This window comes from Motacilla alba, chromosome 13, assembly GCF_015832195.1.
Source record: "Motacilla alba alba isolate MOTALB_02 chromosome 13, Motacilla_alba_V1.0_pri, whole genome shotgun sequence".
Taxonomy (NCBI): Eukaryota; Metazoa; Chordata; class Aves; order Passeriformes; family Motacillidae; genus Motacilla; species Motacilla alba.
The window spans coordinates 3,939,002-3,962,134 of record NC_052028.1 but is presented as its reverse complement, the minus strand read 5'-3'; the positions used below and the strand labels follow the sequence as shown (position 1 = coordinate 3,962,134).

Genomic DNA, 23,133 nt, shown 5'->3' with positions numbered 1-23,133 from the left:
AGAGCACTATTATTCAGCACAGCCACTCAGAAAACACTGCCTCTGTGCAGCAAATTCTAGAAAAATGCACAATAGCTTTTAATTTCAAACCCTTTGCTCACCCTCAGCCATCCAGCACGAAACTCTTCTGCAAGGGAAGGGACCCGAGGACAGGACACAGGTGGGGCACAGACCCTGTGCCCAGGATCCTGTGCTCCCACAGACCATGAGGAAGATGCTGCTGATGAACACATCATCTCTCCAGTGCAGTAGAGAGAGAAAAAAGCCTCTGCTGATTCACTGGAGGCAGAGGAAAAACTGTGATTAAAAGAATGAAGTTTCTGAATTAAATTTCAAGTTTTCATCTCCATGTTCCAAACAGGCTTTTCCCTGGCTGTGGCTGCAGCAGCTGTGACATTCCTGATGGAACCAGAGTGAGCAGGAAAGGGACAAAAACCCCACAATTCCTCCCTACACCTTCCTTCCTGCCCAAAGCCAGCCTGCACACCATTTCAGCTTTCTTGCTTTTTTCTCTTATTATTACTATAAGCCAGACAAGGGAAGCTATTTAGAAAGATCAGGACAGGTAAATTTTAGAGGTCAGTGATTCCAAACAGAACAGAATAGAAAGACAGACCAAGGGTTACTGTACACCCAGTGGCCTCAGGCAGGAAAGCAGCAGCTCCCTGAGCAGAACCACGAGGGAGCCCCTGCAGGGCTGGGCCACAGCTCTCAAGAGAACCAGAGTCACCCCTCTGTGTCACTTGATGTGCTGGCCCCGTGTGTGTGGCTGAGGATGTCAAGAGAGAAGCACTTGTCTCACAAAATGTCCTCTGCCACGACTCTGAGTGCTTGGTTGGTTCTGCACATCTCACCTTAACCATGGTGCAGGGAACATGTGTGTGCATTCCAATCAATCATAACCTTTTAATGAGTTAATTGTGAAATATATGCTTCTTGCATTTCCTATAAGGGGTAGAACAGATGGCAAAAGCTCAAACTAATGTATTCATAAAATTAACTGACGCTGCAGGTGGTGTTTCTCCATAGAAGGTGGTAAGTTGGGAACTTGTTATTTTATTGTTATAATAATGCTGCATGACAATGACATTTCTAGGAAAGCAAATGTGATGGCCACAGAGATCTCTCTTGAATTCATTATGGTCACTATCACAATGAAGACCAATTACAGAAGATAGAAAGGAATACACTGTTGGAATACATTGAGTGCAGTGTGAATTTACGGACAAGGAGGAGGAAAATTATTTACAAATTTATACAGTTGAAGTAATGTGATCTTTTTGCCCCTAAAGAGTGCAAAAGGCTTGTCTCCAATGAGTATTCAAAATAGCTCTCTCCGTGCCTCTGACCTGTTTAGCTAGGTCTTTGTCAAAACAACCTGAAATCTGTTCCATAATAGAAACATATCCTTTCCTTAAATTTTCATGTATTGCTATTTAAAATATACTGAGTTTTTAATGCACACCATCAAACATAGATACATATTGTTCAGTCCATTGGGAGACACAAAAGCAAATCCATAACCCAACACATGATAATCGATTCTCCTCTAGGCATCTCTTTGCTTTTATTTGAGGCCAACCCCTGGCTTCAGAAGGCTCATTCCAGATTTTACCCAAAAGAATGGAAAATCCAGCCAACTGTTTATCTTCCTCCTTTAGTTTTATTTTACTGCAAACAGCAAGAGTAACACTGAATACTGTACACAAATGTCAAGAAACTAAGGCCAGGAATTTCAGAGGGCTCTGGATAATAGCTTCCCTGGAGAACCCAGACTAAAGGAGTTATGGTTTGTAGTGTAACATTTCATTAAGATCTACTGCATATTTATGTATGGCAAATAACTCACAACCACTTGCTTTCTTCTAGTGAAATGGCTACACACAAATCAACCATTATTTCCTTTATTCATTAGTTTATTCATCAGTTTAACTTGACAGGTATGTTTCATTTTTCCTATGGCTGAATGGCAGAAGCTACAAATATACTCTGCAGAGCTGGCTGTAATGGTTAAAAAAAATTATCTAGGAACATTTTAATATTTTGTGTAGGTGAATGCAAAAATACCTCTCAATGTAAAGAGCAAGTTCAGCTTTTTCCAAAACCTGAATGTGCAATTGAGATGTTTCATTTTTGTAAGAGTCCCGTGGATTGATGCTAATAGTAGATGCATGCAGAAAAAGTAACAGACTCTTCCAGGAAAAGCCATTTAACAAATAAGGAACTGAAACTAATAGGTGCAACAATATTTTACAGTACTCAGAGAGCTCTGATTTTCCACACTGCAGAGGTAATTTAACCACTAGGAAAATAAATGTGTACTGACTTGCAGAAGTGTTAAATGTTACATATGTGCTGATGTATTTCCGTATTTTTAAAAACATAAATCTAAATGCTTCATTTCTTCCTCCACAAGAACCTTTAGGGCTATCAAGGAGGACATTACCCACAAATTGCTAAGGGGCCCCAGGATGCAGGGAAAGCCTCTTGCAGGTCCAGTGATAGGAGCTCTTATCTCAGGTGAGGCTGAGAAGCATTCAGACAGAAATGCAATGAGCCTGTGTTATCATGACACATGAATCTGTTAACTTCTTTTTTCTTTTTTTTTTTTTTCTGAATCCCCCTGCTACAGAATCTTGGAGCAAAAGCCTGTGAGAGACAAAAGGCAGGAGCTGAACATGGATGGAACTGCATTCCAGTGAATCAAGAACAAGAAACTGCAGCAACCCCTGACAGAAAAAGCAGTGTCTGTGTCGTTCTGTGTGGCTCTAGCTCTGAGTGGTGTTCACACAGGGTGGCTGCTTGGTCAGGGTGGCTTCCCTGCCCTGCTGCTTTGGCATTCTGCCCTGCATCCACACTGCACATGGATTCCTGTTTTCCATTCCTTGGCTGGGAGATGTTTATAAACTCAATGAATGGTTTGGGGTGGAAAGGATCATAAAGATTGTCTTGTTGCACTCCCTGCCATGGGCAGGGACACCTTCCACTGTCCCAGGCTGCTCCAAGCCCTGTCCAGCCTGGCCTGGAACACCTCCAGGGATCCAGAGACAGCCGCAGCTGCTCTGGGCACCCTGTGCCAGGGCCTGCCCCCCCTCATAGGGAGGAATTTCTTCCTACCATCAAGCTCTGTATACCCCTGTACTGGGATCCTGGCTGCCCTCAGTGAGGTGGGCTGAGCAACTGCAGGCATGCCTCAGCAGAGGAACACTCCCCTGCATGCCAAGATGTGATGGGAGCAGCAGAAACGTGCAGAAATCCAAGAAGCAGCTCTATATATTTTTATGATGGAAGGCCATGGCTGACAGTGCTGAGTTAGCCCAAAGCTCAATGAGACCCAAACCCATATACTTTAATTCTTGAAATAAATGTGCTTACTTGGGGCTAGATTCCTGCAAGAAACATTTCCTGTTCTCTGAGTAATAAGTAACAGAAATTGAATACAGGTGTGCTCTGCAGGCTGGCCCTCTCTTGCCCTCTCCTGTTCAGCTCTTAGGGCCACTGAGCAGAGTTCATGCATCTACTCCACAATGTGTTCAAAGTGGCATTTTATGCCAAATTCCCAAATAAATTCACTACTGGTAATGGACATGATGTGCTCATGAAACTTTCTAAAAGCTGTATAATTATTTCTACATTTCAGTTAGAAATAGACTAATTTATTTGTGTGCAGATTCTTTGATTTTTGTACTCAAACAGCAGAAAACACTTCATATGAAAATAATTCACACAACAAAACTTCCCCTACTTAGGAGTTTGAAAAACTCCAGCCTCTGCTTTGGCTTTGTCTTGTGCAAAAACATAGGCCTCCCTGACATTTAAAATTCTTTAGCACAGCCCTGATCCAAGCCCATTTTCCTGGGCTCACTGTTCTGCTAAGAGAATGATAAAAGATAGAAAGCTTTTACCATTTAAAAAGAAAGACAAAGTGAAAAACATCTTGGAACAATGCTTTTTATAACATTCCCCACCCCCCTCCCCCACCTTTTCCCCATAATTTTAAACAATTTTTAAAAGAATTTTTTCCCTGTATCAGCCAGCTCTGCAGCCCCAGTGCTTGGGGGACATCACCAAAGACTCTTGCTTCACATATGCAGCAGCACCTTTGCCTTTGGAAGATTTTTCACACCAGTCTGCTCCAACTGGACACAACCTGTCACTCTGTGTCCATCACTGCCGTGGCCATGCTGGGACAGGGTAATTCTCACAGGGTTTCCAAATGGCACCCACTGGAATTTACACTGAGCCCTCAGGCTGCATGTTTCAGAGCTGGTTTCCAAAAGGAATTCATGCCCTGGCTCAGTCTATCACATCAACTCTGTGTTTTGTCCTGAGGGAAGGTTTCCAGGCTGCTGTTAAAGACAGCATTAATCTGGACACTTTCATCTGGACTAGCACTTGCTGTGTCCCTATTATGATATCTCCAGAGTTGGTTTTTTTTGCTATGATGTTGGGACACTTTTGAAAGAACCTGGAAGAATCTGAGGCCATGTTAAAGGTGAAGCCATGAAAATAGAGACCATTCCAATGTCTGCCTTTCCTAAATCCTAAATAGAAATTGGAAAGGGCTGGGGAGTATGTGACCATCTGTAGCTTTATTTCTTGTGCCCAAAAGCCTCCAAGATCCCTCACAAACACGCTTTATAAAGTGGAAGAACACTGAGACAGCACAATAAATCTGCAAAGTGATAACCATAGAAACAGCCAACCCTGCTGCTGTGCCATCAGCACCTGTGTGTCACAGCCACCAGGCAGGTGCTGGCACCCCGAGGCACAGGCTCATTCACTGCTCAGGCAGTGAACACCCCTGCTCGCTGCCATGGTCACTCCTGGGACCCAGAAGGGAGAGACCTGGCTGCCAAACACAGGCTGAAAATGGGAATCAGCATGTTTGAGCTCACTGCTTAAAGAGCTTTAACTATTGACTTGGTTCAGCTTTCATCACACCCTTACAGCCACTGCTGGAGAAATGTTAATGTATTTCCAGCAGCAAGTTGGCTCAAGGCTGCGCCGTGTTTTTCTCAGCAGTCACAATCCACTCATCTGTGTCTGGAAGCAGCAGTCCCATGGACCACCCTGGGCACAGGATTTGTACGTTTCCTATCAAGAAAGAATGTCTAGATGTGAGTGAAAAGTCTGCTTCTCCTGCTATTTATCTCAATAATCAGTACTCGTGCCTCACAACAGCAATCTGTTAGAGTACTGAGCTTTGTGCTCCTGCTGAGCTGGAGGCTGGACTGGCTGACCACTCCAGACCAGAATTATTTTATGACTCTGTGATAACTTCAGTGCTCACAGAAGTCAGAAACTGTAGCTGCAGGGAAATACTTCTGATACTGTGTCTTTTACAGCAGAACAGTCGACACTGCCTAACTTGACAGATACAAGTTTTTGCTGAAGCTTGAAATCCCAACATTTATGCATTCCTGTAAGCACTCCAGCCAGTCATCCCTTGGTACCAGCTCATGGGAAGGAGAAACCCTGGATCCTTCTGCACTGAGAGTGGGTGCATAAATCAGAACACCTGTTCTGGTTGTGACAGCTTGTCAGAGGAGACCTAAACTCTGAATGCAAACTTTGTTATTTGGCATGAAGTCAGACATCTAACAGTGAATTATAACTGGGAAAGTTCGATTTTCTGAAACAAAATACCATCTATTGTTCCTGTAGATCACACAATGCAAGTGAAACTCCTGAGAACATGATAAAAGGGAAGGGACCCATCAGGATCATCGAGTCCAACTCCTGGCCATTCTCAGGATGCCCCAGGAATCACATCACATGTCTGAGAGCATTTCACTGGGGCAAGATCTGAAAACAGAACATGGCTATGTTGCAAGACTGTTTGTAGAAGAGGGTTTCTTTTCAGATCTCCTTTAGCTGTTTCTTCCACTCAATTTAAAAAAAAAAATCTACATTCTTTATGCAGTGCTTCCAGTATTTAACACAGTGGGGATCAGTTTTCAGCTACGGGTGTGGTAACACAGTGCTAACCCTAATTGCTCTGAAATGTTTCTGAGAGTAGCTGCAGGTTGTCCCAGGAAATCCTGAGCCTGCCGAGCCAGGGGCTGTTGTTGCCTTGCTCAGTTCACCCCGTGCTGACTCCAGCAAAGCCAAGGGTGGCTTACAGTGTGGGTGTGCACAAAAATGGGTTTCTGTTACATAATGTGTGAGAGCCTCCAGCCGCTCTGGAAGTTCAGAGCTCAAAGTCTTTACACATATTTCAGTCTACCTTACAGAAAAAGGCTAGGACAGACTGGCTTCATTAGCACAAAACCACAGCCCTGTTTTCTCTCTTAAAAGGCTTTTATAAATTACTTTAATTTTAAATGCAAGCTGTCAAAGCCTGTGCAGTTAACTGCTCGTATCATTTTTTTCATTTTCTGATATTTGTGCTTAACACCCGTGCCTGAGTGCCACAGTTTGTCACATTAACTTCTGACAGAAGTGATAGGGCAGAAAACTTAAACTAAGCAAAACATTTCAATTCCATGTCCAAACTCTACCAGTAATTTTTCCTGTGCACATCTTGCTCTAGGACAGTCCTGCAGGAAGGGGTGAAGCCTTTGAATCTGTTCTTTTTCCTCAGCTCAAAACCTCCCCAGGTGTGTCCACGGGCATGAGGAACATAGCAGCCTGAGAGTCCCCCGACAAAAACCTGCAGGGTCCCTTTGGTGCTGCACAGAGCTGGATACAAGGCACCCAAACTGAGAGTAGCAGCCAGATGTAATGAGAGGAGAAAGGTTTTCAGCACAAATATTAATGAAGTTGTCACTTACAAGTTCTTCACATCAATGATTCCTCGAAAGGCCTTTCTAGGGATTCCTTTTATCTGGTTTTCACTCAGGTCTCTGAATAAGAGAACAGAAAAAAAAATACATCGTGTTAACAAAGAGAACACATTTCTCAAATCTGCATCAGCTAATGGAACCTCCACGTGCTTGGAAAAGTAGATATTGCTGGATTTGTTACACCACACGGTGTTTTCAATTTTGTTTCTCTCCTCTAGAGGTCTGTGGAATGAGCTGAAATGACTCTCCAACCAAAACCACCAGAATTCCTGATACAAATGACAGAATTTTGAGCAAACATCACTCAAATGTGCTGGTGATGCTGGCACAATGCCATGATTCATTGTCAGAGTACCTGCAGCCAAATCTCATGCCTTGGAATCACAACCCTGTAGTGTAAATGTAATTTTCTCAGCATGCTTCTATATTTGTTTACAGACTGCAAAACTACTTGGCTACCCCTGCTCAGATTACAACTTCTTATTTGAAGTTAATATTCAGGAAAAACATGACAATCATTCTCTTGTGAGCCTTTTAAATTTAAACTGAAAAGATCCTAATCTACTGCATTAAAATTCCACTGCATTATGTACCAATGGGAAAAACTGAATTTTTAACCTTGTTTAAAAACCAACGACAAAAAAACCCCTAAACAACCAACAGCAATTCAAAAAGTCTTTCTAGTACTTAAAGCATGCTAAAAATGGCTTGAACTGCATTGTGAGTGCAGGTAACATTTTCCTGTTTCCCAGCCCACACTTGAGTGCTTTTCCCTTGATGAACCTGGAATAGTTCCAGGTTCACAGCCCTCTAGCAGTGCAGTGGAGGTTGGAAGGAGAGCATCAGGAATGGGTGGGAAATGGACATGAAACCAGAAAGCTGGGTTGTTTTCATGCTGAGGAAAAGCAGCATTTACCATGACTTTCCTGCTGGTGCCCCATCAGCACGAAGGGGGAGAGGTTTCAGTCTGGTTAAAAGGACAAAGGGGGGGGCAAGACAGGAATGGAAGAAGAAAAAAGGAAAGCAGAGAAGTGGGAAACAAAAATGTAAGAAATAGGCAAATGGAGGAAAGGGAAGGCTCAGCGATGACAAAAGGACAAATAAAGGTGATCCTGCAGAGAGATGCACAGTGCATTGTTTGGGTGAGAGTGTCCCCAAGGCTCTGCCCCATTTTCAGAAAGAAACTCTGGCTCTGAAATGATGATTAGGAGGGGTTGGCAGGCCTCTGTAGTCACCCCCAGACACTCTTTTCTGTAAGTACATTTAGTGTTCAGCCAGCTCCTTTCTAGCCTCCACCAAATTGGTTTTATCAAATGAGAGGCCAAAAATCAGAGCCTGTCACAAAAGCCCACATTGACATTGCGGGTCAAGACGTGTCACACAGGGCTTTCTTCTGCTTTCCATCAGGCAGATAAGAAAAAAAGGGGACTATGTCCTTGTCACGAGACTAATTCAATTTATACCAGTCATGCAGTCTACACCAAATTCTCAAAGTAGCCACAATTGTCCATTCAGACGAGCGCAAACAAAAATGTGCTGCTGGATACAAGTCTCTTTTTCAAGTCAGATTAAAATTCTTTGTGACCTCACAATTTGTTTAACACTGATCCACACTCTGACCCCTCCTTCACCTTCCCTTTATTCTGCCAGCAACAAAATATTAGTTCTTTAAAGACAGACCTTCAACCCAGACAAATGATCAGGGAACTCAGACAGAGAAGAGACAAGGTAAGGGGTGTTTCAGACCCAGAAGGAGGAAGTCTTAAGCTGTCACTTTGGTGTGACACTAAGGCACAGCAGAGCTGTGGTAAAAGTGTGACAAAACGGCTTAGCAAGGCAAAAATTAGTAAGATCTGAAAGGAAGACACACGCAAAGCAGAACAAAAAGGGTTTGAAAAAGTGGAATTGTGTGGTCAAATAAAACCACACTTAATCCACCGCCTCAAGTTGCATTTGTCTGGTATTTTATTGTGCATTTCAAGTCATGTGTAAAAGTAAATCAGGTTTTCAAGTGATATTTCATAACATTGTTGTGTTCTACAAGGGCTAATTTATATATTTGATCTCTGCTTTGTCCTTATGCTCAAGTTTTAACCTGCAGCCGGGCAAAACCAGGGGACTGCAGGAAGTTCATCTGTTTTCTCTGAAAACCTTCTTGTAAAGTGTATTATTTCTATTCTCTATAAGGCTTTCTTTTCTAGCTAACAAACCTGCCTCTTTCAATCTCCTGGATCGTGGACTGATTCCATAAATCTCTCCAGTGGGCTGAAGAACTGACAGCCTGTGTGGCATTAGTGACACAGCATGGAAGAAAAGTCACCAATGTTTCTTTTTCTGCCTTCTCACAATTACAATCATCCTGTCTTGAGGTGGTCAAGAGGAGTGTTTTTCTCTGCTTCCTGTCATTGTGCCAGAGTTTTGTTAAGCATGTTTAATAAGCAAGCAAACCCCAACCAGGCTCAGCCTGTGCACTTCACAAAATTTGTTCTGAGGTAACAGAAGGCTGTAACAAGAAACTTGTCTGCTGAGTTTATCTTAATCTTAAAGTTCCAGTTTTTTATTCCCTGCTTCTCATGGCAGACATGATAGGAAGCTTACAGCAATGGTGTGCAAAATAAATATTAGTTATTAATAGTAACTGTAGAAAACCAGATAAATTAATGTGAGGCCGAAACAAAAACCTAAAAAGCAGATGGAAAAAATATGGCAGTAATCAAGAAAAATAAAGAGCAAACCCAAAAACAAAAAAACAAACAAACAAACAAAAAAAAAACCAAAAAAAAAAAAAAAAGTGATGGTTACTAATAGATTTCCTATTTCGTAGACAGAAGTTCCAAGCCCCCATTTTCTGTAATGGAAGGTAAGTCCAATACCTGAGGGGAGCATGATGGGAAAGGGGAAATCTGAGCAATTCCAGACTTAAGGAATAATAGATTTCCCAAAACCTTGACCCTAAGAGGCAGGTTAGAGAGCTGAAATCCCTTGACCTGAGGACAAACCAGAATGTGCCAGTCCATCAGCAGCACCCTCCTTGCAAGAGTCCCTCTTGTGCTGGGAGAACACCCCCAACACAACCAGAACATGCTCATCTGCATCCCGGTCAAACAGATGTGTTGAGATAAGCAAACACCTCTAGATTGAATTGTGCTTCCTGTTTTGATAAACACAGGCAGGTTCTGTGCAGTTTCACCTGGCACACAGCTTTGCAGCAGGGCACAGAGCACACCCAGCCTGCAGCCAGCCCCAGCTTGGTGCACTGCAGTGGTGGGGACAGCCCAGACAGGCAGCAGATCCCAGAGGAACTCGGGGAGAACAGCAGAACACTCATCCAAAACAGCTTCCACAGCAAACAACCCCCAGAGGAAACAGCATCCTCCTCTCTGAGCTGGGGGAATGGAGCCACAGAGCTGTTAAAGAGCTTGGACGGGCACTTTGCACAGGGGAGAGAGGCAGGAGCTGACAAACCCAGCAGCTGTGGCTCACAGCACATGTTAGCCCAACCCGGACTCCTGCAAGAGCTGGCACAAGCCAATACCTTTCTTAGATTTTATTTTAATTTAGCTAAAATGCTTTGGACACAGATGAACTCCCTCTGCAAGTCTAATATTGTTTTCTTGATCTTCCAATGTGAATTGTAAGTGCCTCACTGATAAAAGGATTGGAAAGGGAAAAAAAACCCATCCAAAAGTGCTGACGTTTCCTAAGTGCCTCTGCAGTCTTGGCTGTAGTGCTGGTTTTAGCTTCTGCTGCCTATTGCATCCTGAGTAGGAATTCAACTCTCTAACAGAGCAACAGAATACATTAAGACTTTTTTATTATTATTATTTTGCCAGTAAGAGAACATAAATCACTTAATTGGAACACAGACCCTACGAACATCCACAGAATGAATCTTCATTTGAACTACAGATCTAAAACATTAAACCAACTACTTAAATACAACTTGCAAAATTACAAAGGTACTGAAAATAACATCTATTATATGAAAACCAAAAAAATCAGCAGTGATGGCATTATGCTTAGGTTTTCTTCCTTTTCAAACAACAAAAAAACCCAAAACACCCTTTGAGGATTTACCAGTTAGTTTCCCAACCTTTTTTAATACACAGATTTGAAAATTTAAAAAGACTATTTTTTTCCAACTGCCTGAAAAACAGCTTGATTAAGAAGTATTTAATGTGGTTGAACACTAATCTTTAATTATTTCCCCCACTCAAATGGGCTGAGAGATCGCCATGCAGTTTTATCCAATAAAGAACTCAGCTTGCCCTTAATGTCTAAAGAGTTTAATGCAAAGACTTAAAGAACAAGTCACCCAGAGCAAATTCTGCACAGCCAAACCTTTATCTTCCCCAGTATTTTATTGTATGTTGATTCCCTAGTAAAACTGCAAACTCACAGAATTAACCATTAACACATGGAACCAATGGTTTACTTAAAATGCAGGAAAAATCCAGCCTACCAAACCTGATTCCTTTCTTCAGGAGCATTTCAGCTTATCCACAATTCAACTGCACCTTGGAGTAAGTCGGGAGAGCTCACACACAGCTCTCTGTGGCAGCTGGTACAAAACCATAAGACAAACACTGGTTCCTTTGACTGGATGTGGGACTTGAGGGCAAAATAAAACTGTTTCCTATCCTCTCTTCTTGCCAGAATAATACTGGGAAGTTAATATTGTTCACCTGCTCTTCAAAACAGAACTACTGAAAGCTACTACTCCTGATTTTAAGAAAGGGCCAGCTGCCACCAATCCCAAGAAATTAGCACTGTGCCCATCAGCTTTGCTCTGGCTACAAATGTGCAGCTGAGAGAAATGAGAATTAATTCATTCCTGTTGGTAGCTTGTTTAGATTCTTTCACAAATTAGGATTCCTGAGTTTAAGACATTTCAGTCCAATGCACGGATTAAAATTAAATAAAATAAAACCTTCCTGATGTTTTTGTGCACTTTTAAAGTTTAATGACTGCTCTTCAATCTAACTTTTCTTTCCAAGTGGACTAAAACTAGACTGAACTGCTCCACTAAAGGTCACATACTCAACAATGTGGTCACTGCAATTTGTCTCATTAGAATTAGTTTTAATTTGTACAACATGTTACACATAAACTCTATCCTGCAATGTTTTACTGAATTAAGTAAAACAATTAAGGAGTTAAAGAATAACAGATGGGGAAAATTAGAGAGTATAATCCAAAGATAATAGGTATCTCTAAGTAACATGTAATAAAAGATAAGCAAGTCAATAAAGTGAGGAATTATACAAGTCAGCTTTATCATAGAACAAAAGTTGAGGGAAGAGAACTCCTACACTCAGAGAAGAGACTGGGCAGGGGGACCAGTGCTATCTACGGGAAGAGTCTGCAAGAGAAAATGAGGCAGAAAGACCAAGGAAATAAGGGGGAAAAAGGAGTTTAATTGTATCTGTAAAAATTCCAGCACAGAATATTATCCATTTCATTTACAGCAAGGAACAAAAGGACTTTTTCTGCTCTGCCAAAATTATATGGCAGCTTTTATTTTTTTTCAAATTAAAACTAATATTTAGCATTTTCAACAACTAAGTATTATTCTTACCTAGGAGATAGTGTTCTAGTATTTCCAAAACTGTTCAGTGTTAGAGTTTTTCCTGTTCTACAGACTGATTAAAAAATAGCTGAGTTAACAGTTAAGGACAATTCAGAAATTTTGAGTCTCTTAAATATGGAAGTTAAATTCAAGATATTTATCATCTTCCAGGTGGGAAATGCATTTCCCAAATCAGGTCCCTCCACCAGTAATTAGAACAAGCTGTGGCAAGTCTGACACTCATCAGCACCTGTGTCCTCAGTGCAGGAATGGATTCTCCCTCTCAGCAGGGTCAGTGTAAAAATGGTATTTACTGTAAAGCAGAACTTGTAGCTCGTCTGAAGGAAAAATGAAAAGTGTTGTTGCTGATGGGCTACAAGGCAAGAGCTTAACAACAGCAGTGTTGTAAAGCATTACTCAGTGGAAACTTGGCATTGCTGCTGATTTTCTAAAAGGAAAAAAAATCCCTTCCTCCTACTAGTGCATGAAAAGTAAAGAGGGCGACAAGCATCTGAGTTCTGCAAAACAAGAGCAGGTCCTGCAGATGCTGTGCACCCTGGGCAGGGTGACTGTGTTTTTACTAAATACAATGCAGCTGGCTCTCAGTTCCTGCTCTGGGAGGCTGTAGGGGAAACAGGTTTGGTTTTGTCTTGTTTGTTTTGAGGAGGGAATTTAGCTCCAAAATCCCAATTAAAGCAGCGCTCAGTGCTTTCACACAGTCACGCACTGCCGCACAAGCACTGCTGCTAAGCCTCCAGAAGATAAACACCACGAATTCTCTGTTGATCCAGTTGCACTGGGAAGTGATAGATGTCAGCTCTGTACTTCTGGGTTTCAGCACTTGCCCAAAGCCCCAGGCAGCCCCCTAACCCCAGTCACACACACCTTCAGTGTGAGAGCAGGACACTGAGCAGAGCCTCAAGATTTGAGAGGGGTGCTCACTAAGGAGTCAGAGGAAACAGATCTCAGCAGAAGATGATTATTTTATCATCATCTTCCACCTTCTCCAAGGACAATTCAAAAGCCATCTGTTAATAAAGATCCTTCAAGGGATCCAAGCTGCATGGAGTTGTGCAGTTTCATGACTTCTGTCCTGACACAACCACAGGGATCACACAGCCAATGCTGAAATCTTTTTAAATGTTTAAAAGAACAGAGAATACTCATTTGTGATTACTTAATTCTGCATTAGAGGTTTTTAAAATTCTTGGTTGCTTAAAACAACAACAACAAAACAAAAAAAATCCAACCCCACCTTGTTTCACTGAGACACAGAGCAATATTTGTCTGTTGATGCACCCAAAAAATCAAAAAAATCTATCAGAATATCTCTGAGAAGATGAGTAAATATTTTTATATCATTTTAAATAAACTATAAAACTAATCAATGCCAATGTCCAATCAAAGGCAGCAGTTGTCTTTATGACTTTTATAGTTCTCCCTTCTCCTGCCATTTCCAAAATGCTCAGCAAATAGTGATCAGACAGCATTGAGGAGACTCCTATTTTAAAACCTTGAGACTGATGGTGAGCTTTCATTTCAGAAAGCAGCATCTGTTTTGTCTTTTGGAACACAGAGACAGAAGTAAAATCTTTCCTCACAGTATTCACACTCAGTTTTGGATATGTCAGGGAGTAGGAACTGGAAAGTAACAGCCAGTGGACTCAGAGGAAACCCTTGAAGAGAAGCAGCCCACTAGAAATAGGATAGGGTTCTGACTAATAAATGACAAGAAGATGTCTTTGTTAGCAGTATTTAATGTAGGGGTTTAGTGCTTTAGAAAATGTATCAATATAATTAATCCTTCCTTTTGATTGAAGAGACAAAGGAGCACAAAGAGAGGCAGCATGGGACTCCAGGTGCTCCAGAGAGTGTGGGAAGAGACAGAAAAACCCTTCCCAGTCAGCCCCACGGATGAGGAATTCCACCCTGTGCCATCCATCTGCCGAGGCTTCCCGTGTGTGGGGAGGGGGCTCTGCCAGCAGAGACAGCTCTGGCACCACTGGGGACAGATCCACTTGGACAGGAAAACCTTTCCTCTGGAATTCTCCTGCACCACTGGACCTCTGACAAAACAAAGGCTCCCAGGGCAATGCTGCTCCCACAGCAGTCCAAGTGCTCCAACTGCACTGGAAGTGAGATCAGAACACAGAGGCACTCGTGTGATTTAGTGGGGACACCACACACCTCAGAGAGGGGGAACTGATACCAGAAGAAAGGAATGATTCTCCCCGTCACTTTCTATTTTTGTCAATATTTTCTTGCTGCTAAACCAGTGTGAATTCAAAAGCTCTCTCACTGCTTATTAATTTTAATACTTTCTAAAGTGGAAATGTAGCTATATGGAGGTACCTTTATTTTAAGGTAATTTAAAGAAGCACTGGTTTTATACTGTTGACCTGTTGGGGGTTTATGCTTTTGTCTGTTAAACTGTACTGGAAAGAAATCCTATGCAGTTGCATTTCTAAACTTCAATAGGCAATATCACCCTCCTCTGATCTCCCCACAGAGACAGCAGCCTCCACAGCCCTGCCTGACCACTAAACAAAAAGAAATCTGCAGTTCATTGGTCATATATTTTTTAATTATGATGAGTTTTTATTTTAGAAGATAAACATGTGAAATCATAAGGAATAAAACATGCACTGTCTTTGGATAATTGATCAGCATCTGGAGCAAGACTCTCTTTTGACTGATCTGTCTTAATCTTGCTAATGATGAATATTTTTACACTAAAGATTTTTTTTGCAATTTACTAATATATTAAAAGAAAAAATCCCCTGCCAGTTAATATTTTTGTGTACCTAATCATCACATTGTAGAAAGAAAGCAATAATCACAATAGTATTTATTTAATTCAGGCTGTGATCCTGTACTTTAGCTAAGAAAATAAGATTTTTCCTAGGATTAAGTAGCAATTACATGCGTAAAGATCTAGGATTTATTTTTTACCAAGTTCTCCTGAAAAAGGCCAATTATACAATTTGTTTGTATGATCACTGCAGACATGCCTGTGGCTATATAAAAAGTAATAGAAATGATAGAGAATCTGTGGATAGTAAAACCAGCTTGAATTTTCATTCATTCCAGTGAGGTAGGAATGAGTTGCAAAGTATTTGAATGCACTGCAGTGAGAAAAACAACATCATTTATAGCTCAGGCTCAGTTATCAGAGGGCCTTTATTCTGTTCTGTGGTAAAAAGTGCACCTGTGCAAGAGGTGCACACTGGTACTTGAGCTTTAATCGAAGTTTTAAAATTAAATTATAACACTGGACCAGCAATGTCTGTCCTGCTGATATTCACCAGACTGCAGGAACAGGTACTGAATGCCAAGACAAAAGACAGAGGAGTTCCATGCACCTTTTCCCTTTTTTTCTAATATTTTAGCTTCTCTTTTTCTCCCACAGCTTCACCTTTATGGATCTTCCCTGCTATGGATCGTTTAGCCCCGAGAGTCCCAGTGGAACACTGCAGATGTAAGGAGATCCACTTCAGGCTGGTTTGCAGCCAGAACTCATTTTTCTGTGTGGATGTGACATCTAGATTTATTAGAGCAAGATGTAATACCACAAAGTGGTTCTCTCGAGTGGGGATATTCATGCACATGTTGAATAGCAGCTCTCTGTTTTCTGGGAGGATCCACAAACCCAGCAGCTCTTCAGGTCACCATGACACCACACCCTTACAAACCTCATTCTCCTGCTTTATCCACACCAAAAAAAAAAGGTTCACTGGAAGATAAGCAATAATTTCTTCTTTTCAATGACTATTCACGTAGGTAAAGCACCTTTGAGAATCCCTCTCCGTGCACAGGAAGTTTATAATTCAATAATGCCACGCTTTAGAAAAAGGCATTTAAATGGAATTTAGGTGCTTTAAGCAGAGAAAATAAACCCCAAGTATACTAGCAGAACAAACATGCTAACACGACACAAATCTAAACCAAAATTAGCTTTCAGCTAAAGTGCACATAAAGTGGTGAATTCTTCCAAAAGAGAAGCTAAACTCGCAATCATTGTGCTCAGCTTACTTAGGGGTTTTTTTGAGTGTTTCAGTAAATCAACTACCAAAGACCTAAACCTTTACTGAAAACAGCTAAAATCGAGACAATTCATGGGAATTACCAGTGTTCCTAGGAATTCATTCCCACTTTCAAACCACTCTGGCCTGAACAAGTTACAAGCTGAATTAATTTCCTTGAATCCACCCAAACACTGCACAACAAAATCCTCCAGATTCTACTTTGAGAACAGACTCATTTTTTAATGCTCAAACACCCAAAAATACTCATAGAGAGACCTGGGAGTGCAACTCTCAAAGGTGTTTGTGGTGTTTTTTGAGCTTTATTCCCAAAGCTGAGAAGAGAACAGCAGCTGCCTCCTTACAGAGACCCAGACGAGTTCATTTGCATAAAGCCACTTCCAGAAATGAACTCGGCTTTCCTCTGACTCCCTGTCAAGCACTGCTGAATTTCAGATTGACAATGTCAGCACACACAAAATTGAATTAAATGTAAAAGAGCTGACCAGGGAAGTGGGAGGAGTGGCTCCTTGCACAAAAGACTCCAATGTGTCCACGCTTTGCTGTTTCATTGTTGAGGCACTCTCAAATCAAAGGACATCAAATTCCAGCATGATTTGATTTCATCACTGCTGGGAATGATGATGACTTTCTCCAAAGTCCAGCACAGTTATGTGAGGAGAAAGTATGCCTGACAGTAAAACTTGACTTATTACCCCAGAAGTTTTTTCAATTTATGGCACCTCCTTAGCAAGCTTTTGAAAAAACAATTAGCTAAAAGGGTGTCATGGGTCATATGAAAAAAACAGTCTTATCTTATCAGAAAAGGAAATTTAACTTCATTATAGGACTTGGAAAGTTTACATCCTGATATTATTCACATCATTACTTCCAGATGTCATGTGGAAAACCAACAATCAAGAGACAGAAACTAAGAGTCAGTCAAAAAATACACAAGAATATCCTCATCCCAGTTCCATACACAAAGTTTTTTGTTTGGTTCCAGAAAGGAATTCATAATGGAACCTGTTTTTATCCCAGCTCAGATGCAATCTCTCTTCCTTTCTTTGAACATTAAATTTGTGGAAAGACAACTTTAAATACCAGGGAACTGTGGCTAACACAGAAAGTGGTTTTCTTACTAAACTTATCCCAATCTGTTAAGTTTATACAATTATGATATAGATTATATACAACTATAACACATATGGTTCCAATGCTCTTTCTAGCTTGCACTCTTTGTTCAGTCTTTCTGAATCACAGAATGATGTAAAGGAAAAAAGGCAAAACAAACACTAAATGTTAGGGCTGGGATGCATTACCAACACTTTACCAAGGACAATACCAGTACAGAAGTAATTTTACATATATTGAATATTTTCAACTGTCAGCTGTAACCTACATGTGCTTTGATTAGCAATATTAAATAAGAGTCTACATTTATTTCTTCATGGATGAAGAGTACTTGGAAGTGTTAAACACACCATACATTTGTCTTCCTCAGAAGGTTCTACATAATTAGAAAAATAGAATTTAAACCAAGTATTTTCAGTAAATGCTGAACTGGAAGACAATTTACTCCAAGACAAAGATTATTCCTTTAGCTTGTCCCTAGTGCCTGGTAATCAGAAGCATTTTAACCAGGTCAGAATCCCACCTCACCTCAATGTAAATGTCCTATTCTTACAATGGCCCAGAAGTACTACTACTGATTATTTTATTAAATGCTGTACATTATTCCATAAGCTACCTCCCTGTGGATTTACATTCTAATTTTTTCACTTCCCATGGCAGTGTCTGTCACACAGAAGTCAGCAAATAATCCCCTCACTGAAATCTTCTGACCTCTGGTTATGGTCAGAGGATGCTCAGCAGTCACTGCAGGCTCAGCAAGGACCAGAGTCCAGCCCACACATGGGAGATTTTAAAGAGGAGAGAAAGCCCAAATGAACATGTTCTAATTCCCTCAGCTGTAACTCAGCTCCTTTAAACCCCAAGGAAAGGGAGCCCTGTGCCTTTGAGTAAAGAAGGAATGCAGGAACTGAGGACTCTGGCACACAACCACTGCCTGGACCAGAAATATCAATGTTTTTACCAATGTCATGGTGCCCCTGGCTAAAGAGATGGAAGCATATTTGCACAGAGCAAGTTCTAAACTGACTGAACAAATTATTAATAATGAATTAATATTTTCTTGTCCTTTCAAGCATCTTCTTTGGTTATTAAAGTGAGGCATTCATTAAAGCTGCAGGATTAAAAAGCACATTTTTCACTTTATTGCACTGAAACTTTAAAATGTAGATAAAAGGTAGGATGAAGTGGAAGCTGTGCATTGCAGCAGTACCTGAGGGAACTTGCTTCCTTCAAAAGCCATCTGAGTGTTATAGAAATAGCAGCAGTGCCACAGGGACAGCAGAGTTTGCTTATCAGGGCACAATGGTGACGTGAACCTGGGACTGGTGAATGCATCTCCAGCAGGGGTAGGTTTCCACAGTGGTCAAAGGTCACTCACTCATGGAGAAATCTCTCTCCCAGCTCTGCCTGTGGGGACAGAGCCCGTGGGGATGGAAAAGGCTGAAGGACAGCTGTGCTTTGGGCTGAAACATGCAATGCACCAGGAGTAGACATGCTCACAAGTGGCCAACACATTTTAAAGGCAGTGTTTAAAAGTTCTTTGTAGGGCTCTTATGACTTTTCACCATCACTGATAAACTTTAACATGGCAAGTTTGTCACAGGTGCCCCTTCTCTGGCACCACTGGAATAGGTCAGGCAACTGGGAGAACACCCATTTGACTGTGCTCAGTCCTAATCCAGAAGAAAGGATTCCCAATGTGTCTGTATAAATGAAGTCACAGAAGCCAAACTGACCCAAGGTTTTTTGTTTGCTGGTTTTTTTTTACCTTGATAAACAAATCCTGCCCAGGATGCTTAGCAGATTCCTGCCCTGGGGGTTTCTGTGCATCCAAGACTCCAACACTGCAAGCATCTTTGCTAAGGTAGCATAAAATTTCAGAGCACATAGTTAATGTTCAAATGGCAGAGTATATTGATTCGCTGCCCATCCCCTAGTATCTTAAGTTTACCCAGAAGACTATTTTATTTAATTAACTTGGTGCTTTATTAATATAAATATTCCACTATTGATCATAAGAGAAGCTGACGCATGTTTGAGTCAGACATACATCAGATCCATTTAATGGAGCTCCACTTAGAGGAGTAGTTGGCTCTAAATCAAGGTAAATGGCAGCAAGTGCTCCTTTGGGATGACAGGGCTTAGCTGAATCTATAACATTTTTACGGAGCTAGTTTTCTTAAAAGCAGAAAACGTATGGAAATTAGATATGAAAATGGTCTCTCCTTGCACGTATCAATTAAGCATGTCAATACCTTAATTAAATTGCTCAACTTAATGAGATTTATACCAATGAATATGTTTTATAGTTATAATAGCTTTTTTGGCTACTGTTCAAGATGTCAAATAAATTGTGAAAAGAGGATTAAAAAAAGTAGTAATTGACATTCTGAACTGAAGCCAGTATTTTTTCTCCTCATTTTTTCCCTTCATTCATGTGATTTTGGAGAACGTATAAATAAAGTAATGAACCCTGTAATAGCTTTGCTTTTAAAAATGCCTTTCTTTTCCAGTTCTAATCCTTCTTATCAAGTTCTCTAAGTAGCACACCATTTGAATTAAGAAGCATTTCAGCCTAAATGATTATAGGGTTTTTCCCCTTTGAGGCTCACTACCATGCCTGTCCTCCAAGCAAAAACAAAGAAAAACTTTTCTCTCCAGACATGCAGTTAACAACAAAGACTTCTTGTCAGACTAGGGCAGCATAAATGCCTGGAAGCACAAGGATCTTACACCACAAGCAATGGGGACTTCTACTCCCATCCTGGACTGCTTCCAATTTTGTATCCACCTTCTCTGGGGGAAACAAAACAAAAAAAGCACTGGATGCTGCATTTCCTGGCGTAATTCCTGCTTCCATCCTAAATGTACTCTGCAACCTTGACAAAGCCATCAGCTGTGTCAGTGACACAGTTCTACAGTAAATGAGTTGGACTTTCGCGATTCTTGTAGGTCCCTTCCAGCTCAGGATATTCTAAGAGAAGGATTTATATGTGAGAATTGCCTGACTAATAATGAAATACCTTCTCAAGTGGGAAGCGTTGCAAAAGTGCCTTCCCTGCAATTGCCTCAGACACCCCCAGCAGGACTGAAGGTCAGCCAACAAAAAGCACCTTTTCTCTGCCAAAAACAAACTAAGGAGAAAGTTCTGCTCACACGTGATTCTCTCTCATTGCCTGGTAAAAAATACAGAAAAATTGAAGATAACGAAACCATCCCATGGAGCTTCAACTACAAAACAACTAAGTAAAAAAAGAGCATTTCTTAGTCCTTCACCTTTCCTCTCAGCTGAACAATCTACTGAATTTTATTTGAAAAGTAATATCCAGCTCAAGCCTTTGCATAATTTAAATTTCAGGTTCCTATTTAAGTGAAGAGATTCTGCCTGTAAATACTTCAAGAAAGTATTTATTTTAGTTATTCTATGAACTGCACCAGGTTTTGTAAGACCTTTAACTAAACTATAATTAAAACCAAATACAACTTGACAGTGGTCCTCCAGAACCAAGACATGGAGCAGCTATGTGCTTTTTCATGTCTTATTTCTGGTCACTAAGAGACAAACCTTGTGTTTTGACTTTATTTCTTATCCTTATTAAATGTTTTCTCTGTAAAGCCAACTTAATTTTTCTCCTTTATCAAAACATTAAATCGATTTCTTTAGCTGAATTCCATGCCAGCATCTGTGACAGTGAAGGATAAACTCCTTGATATAAAGGAGTTTGTTAGGTTAAAAAAAAAAACAAAAACCAACCTTAAGAACAAGGGCTGAAATGTCAGGAAAGAAGAAGAGGAATAATTTTTACCAGCCTCATCCTACCCCTCCCCATTATTTTTACAAATATCTATGACATGAATTGATTTTTCAGTTAACACAAGCAGAAATTGCTTATTTACGGCAATGATTTGCACGTACTGAACTGCTATTATTTAAATAAAATAGAAAGTAACTTCTGGTTTGATTCTGGCACCCACTATTTTCTCCACATAGGTGAACTACAACTAAATGCTTTCTGTTGGAATGGCATCATTTCACTTAGAGTGTTTGGTTACATCCTGAAAATTCCAGCTGACCGTTTCAGTGGAGCTTTGCATCCCTTTGCTGCAGCAGTGGGTAGGCTGGGCTAAAGAAACATCAAACATTCATTACATCTTGCTAAATTTATAACCAATAAACTACACTTCAGGAAAAAAATTACCCATTCCAGACAGCTGATGGCCTAAAAAAGGTTATAAACCAAAAAAGCCAAAGCTTTCCCACTTGGTTTGTGTGCTGTGACCTCTCCACAGCTGAGTCTCTTCATTACAGAGAGTGTGCATGTGGACTTTTTCTTCCCTCAACATTCAGAACTGCATTTTTTCCCCTTTTTCTACACTGATGACATTAAATTGGTTTATTAACTCATGGTACATTCTCAGAATATCTCCCTTTCTCTTTTATGCCTAAATGTCCTTCTCACGTTCATTTGTGAAATTGCAGATGAAAAAGTAATATTTTTTATTTAAACAAAAACAAACTTTTGCTTTTGACATCATTTAACACTGAATATTTTATATAAAAAATTGCTGACAGGTGTGACATCTCAACACATCACTATTAGAGACAGCAGTATCTACATGATAACTTTAAATCTTAGTTTTCCTAGGCAATGTCAGAATCCATGAAGCAAAAAAACTGTAACAAATTGCTGGGTTATATGTAATTTCTTAAAAGGCATTTATTTTCCAAGTTTTTCATGCACTAAAAATGAAAAGCAGGACTAATTTCAGCTCAAGCAATAATGCAAAGCAAAGCTGAACCCCTACAACACAAAAGTGTTCCACATTTATGAATCATGGGAGGATTTGATTGGTTAAGAGAGAGTAAATTTAATTTTTCTTCTTGGTACTCATTCTAAACCAGGTACACAACTTTGTTATAAAATATGCTGTGGTCTTCCTGGAAAAGGATGAACAGAGACGTTCATGGATTTAAAGAAAAGAATTTAATCAAAAGACTTTATGCAGAACCCAACCAAAAGTCATTCTTAACAGGGAAGTGATATTAGGCTATTTAAATGTTTGACTGATTAGAGCCAAGCACTTGAGAAAAAGATTGTTTTTTCCTCAGTGTTAATGAGACTGAAGTTTTGGGTATCTGACTCCAAATCACAGAAACTACAGAATCAAAGCTGGAACAACCTAATGAGCAGATTTTCTCATTACTGAAGAAGTTGCTCAGGATTTTTTTCTTTTTATTAAAAAAAAAATATGTTACAGGATTCTTTTGACAATTCAGATGGAAACATGAAACCCAGCTGCTTGGATGCTCCTATATTTTAAGCAGTATCTCAAAGGCAGCATTTCTGAGAATGACAAGCAGCAGAAAACCCAGCTTTGCTGTAGCACCACCGTCCTGCAGAAGCATCAGAAAATATTTTCTAGAGAAGTTTCTCCAGGTTTTGGTGCTTTACAGTACTCCAACTCACAATTGAAGGCATCAGCAATATATTTAATTAAAAAAAAAAAAATCAACAAACCCCCCCCCCCAAAAAAAACCAAAATTAATCCACTCCCAGGAGCCTCCCTGGGTGTCCCTGGGCTCCCAGAGCACCACTGCTCACACCACGCCCCAACTGCT

The 23,133-nt window shown here is 40.5% G+C and overlaps 1 protein-coding gene across 3 annotated transcripts in view; it reads right to left on the bottom strand.

The window, feature by feature from the left end:
- SLIT3 (slit guidance ligand 3) overlaps positions 1-23,133 on the bottom strand; it is a 475,720-nt gene that overhangs the window by 229,123 nt on the left and 223,464 nt on the right. For all 3 annotated transcript variants that reach the window (XM_038150223.1, XM_038150221.1, XM_038150222.1), the window contains one exon: positions 6,777-6,848. In XM_038150223.1, coding sequence (XP_038006151.1) covers positions 6,777-6,848 — 72 coding nt within the window. The remainder of the gene's footprint in view (positions 1-6,776; positions 6,849-23,133) is intronic.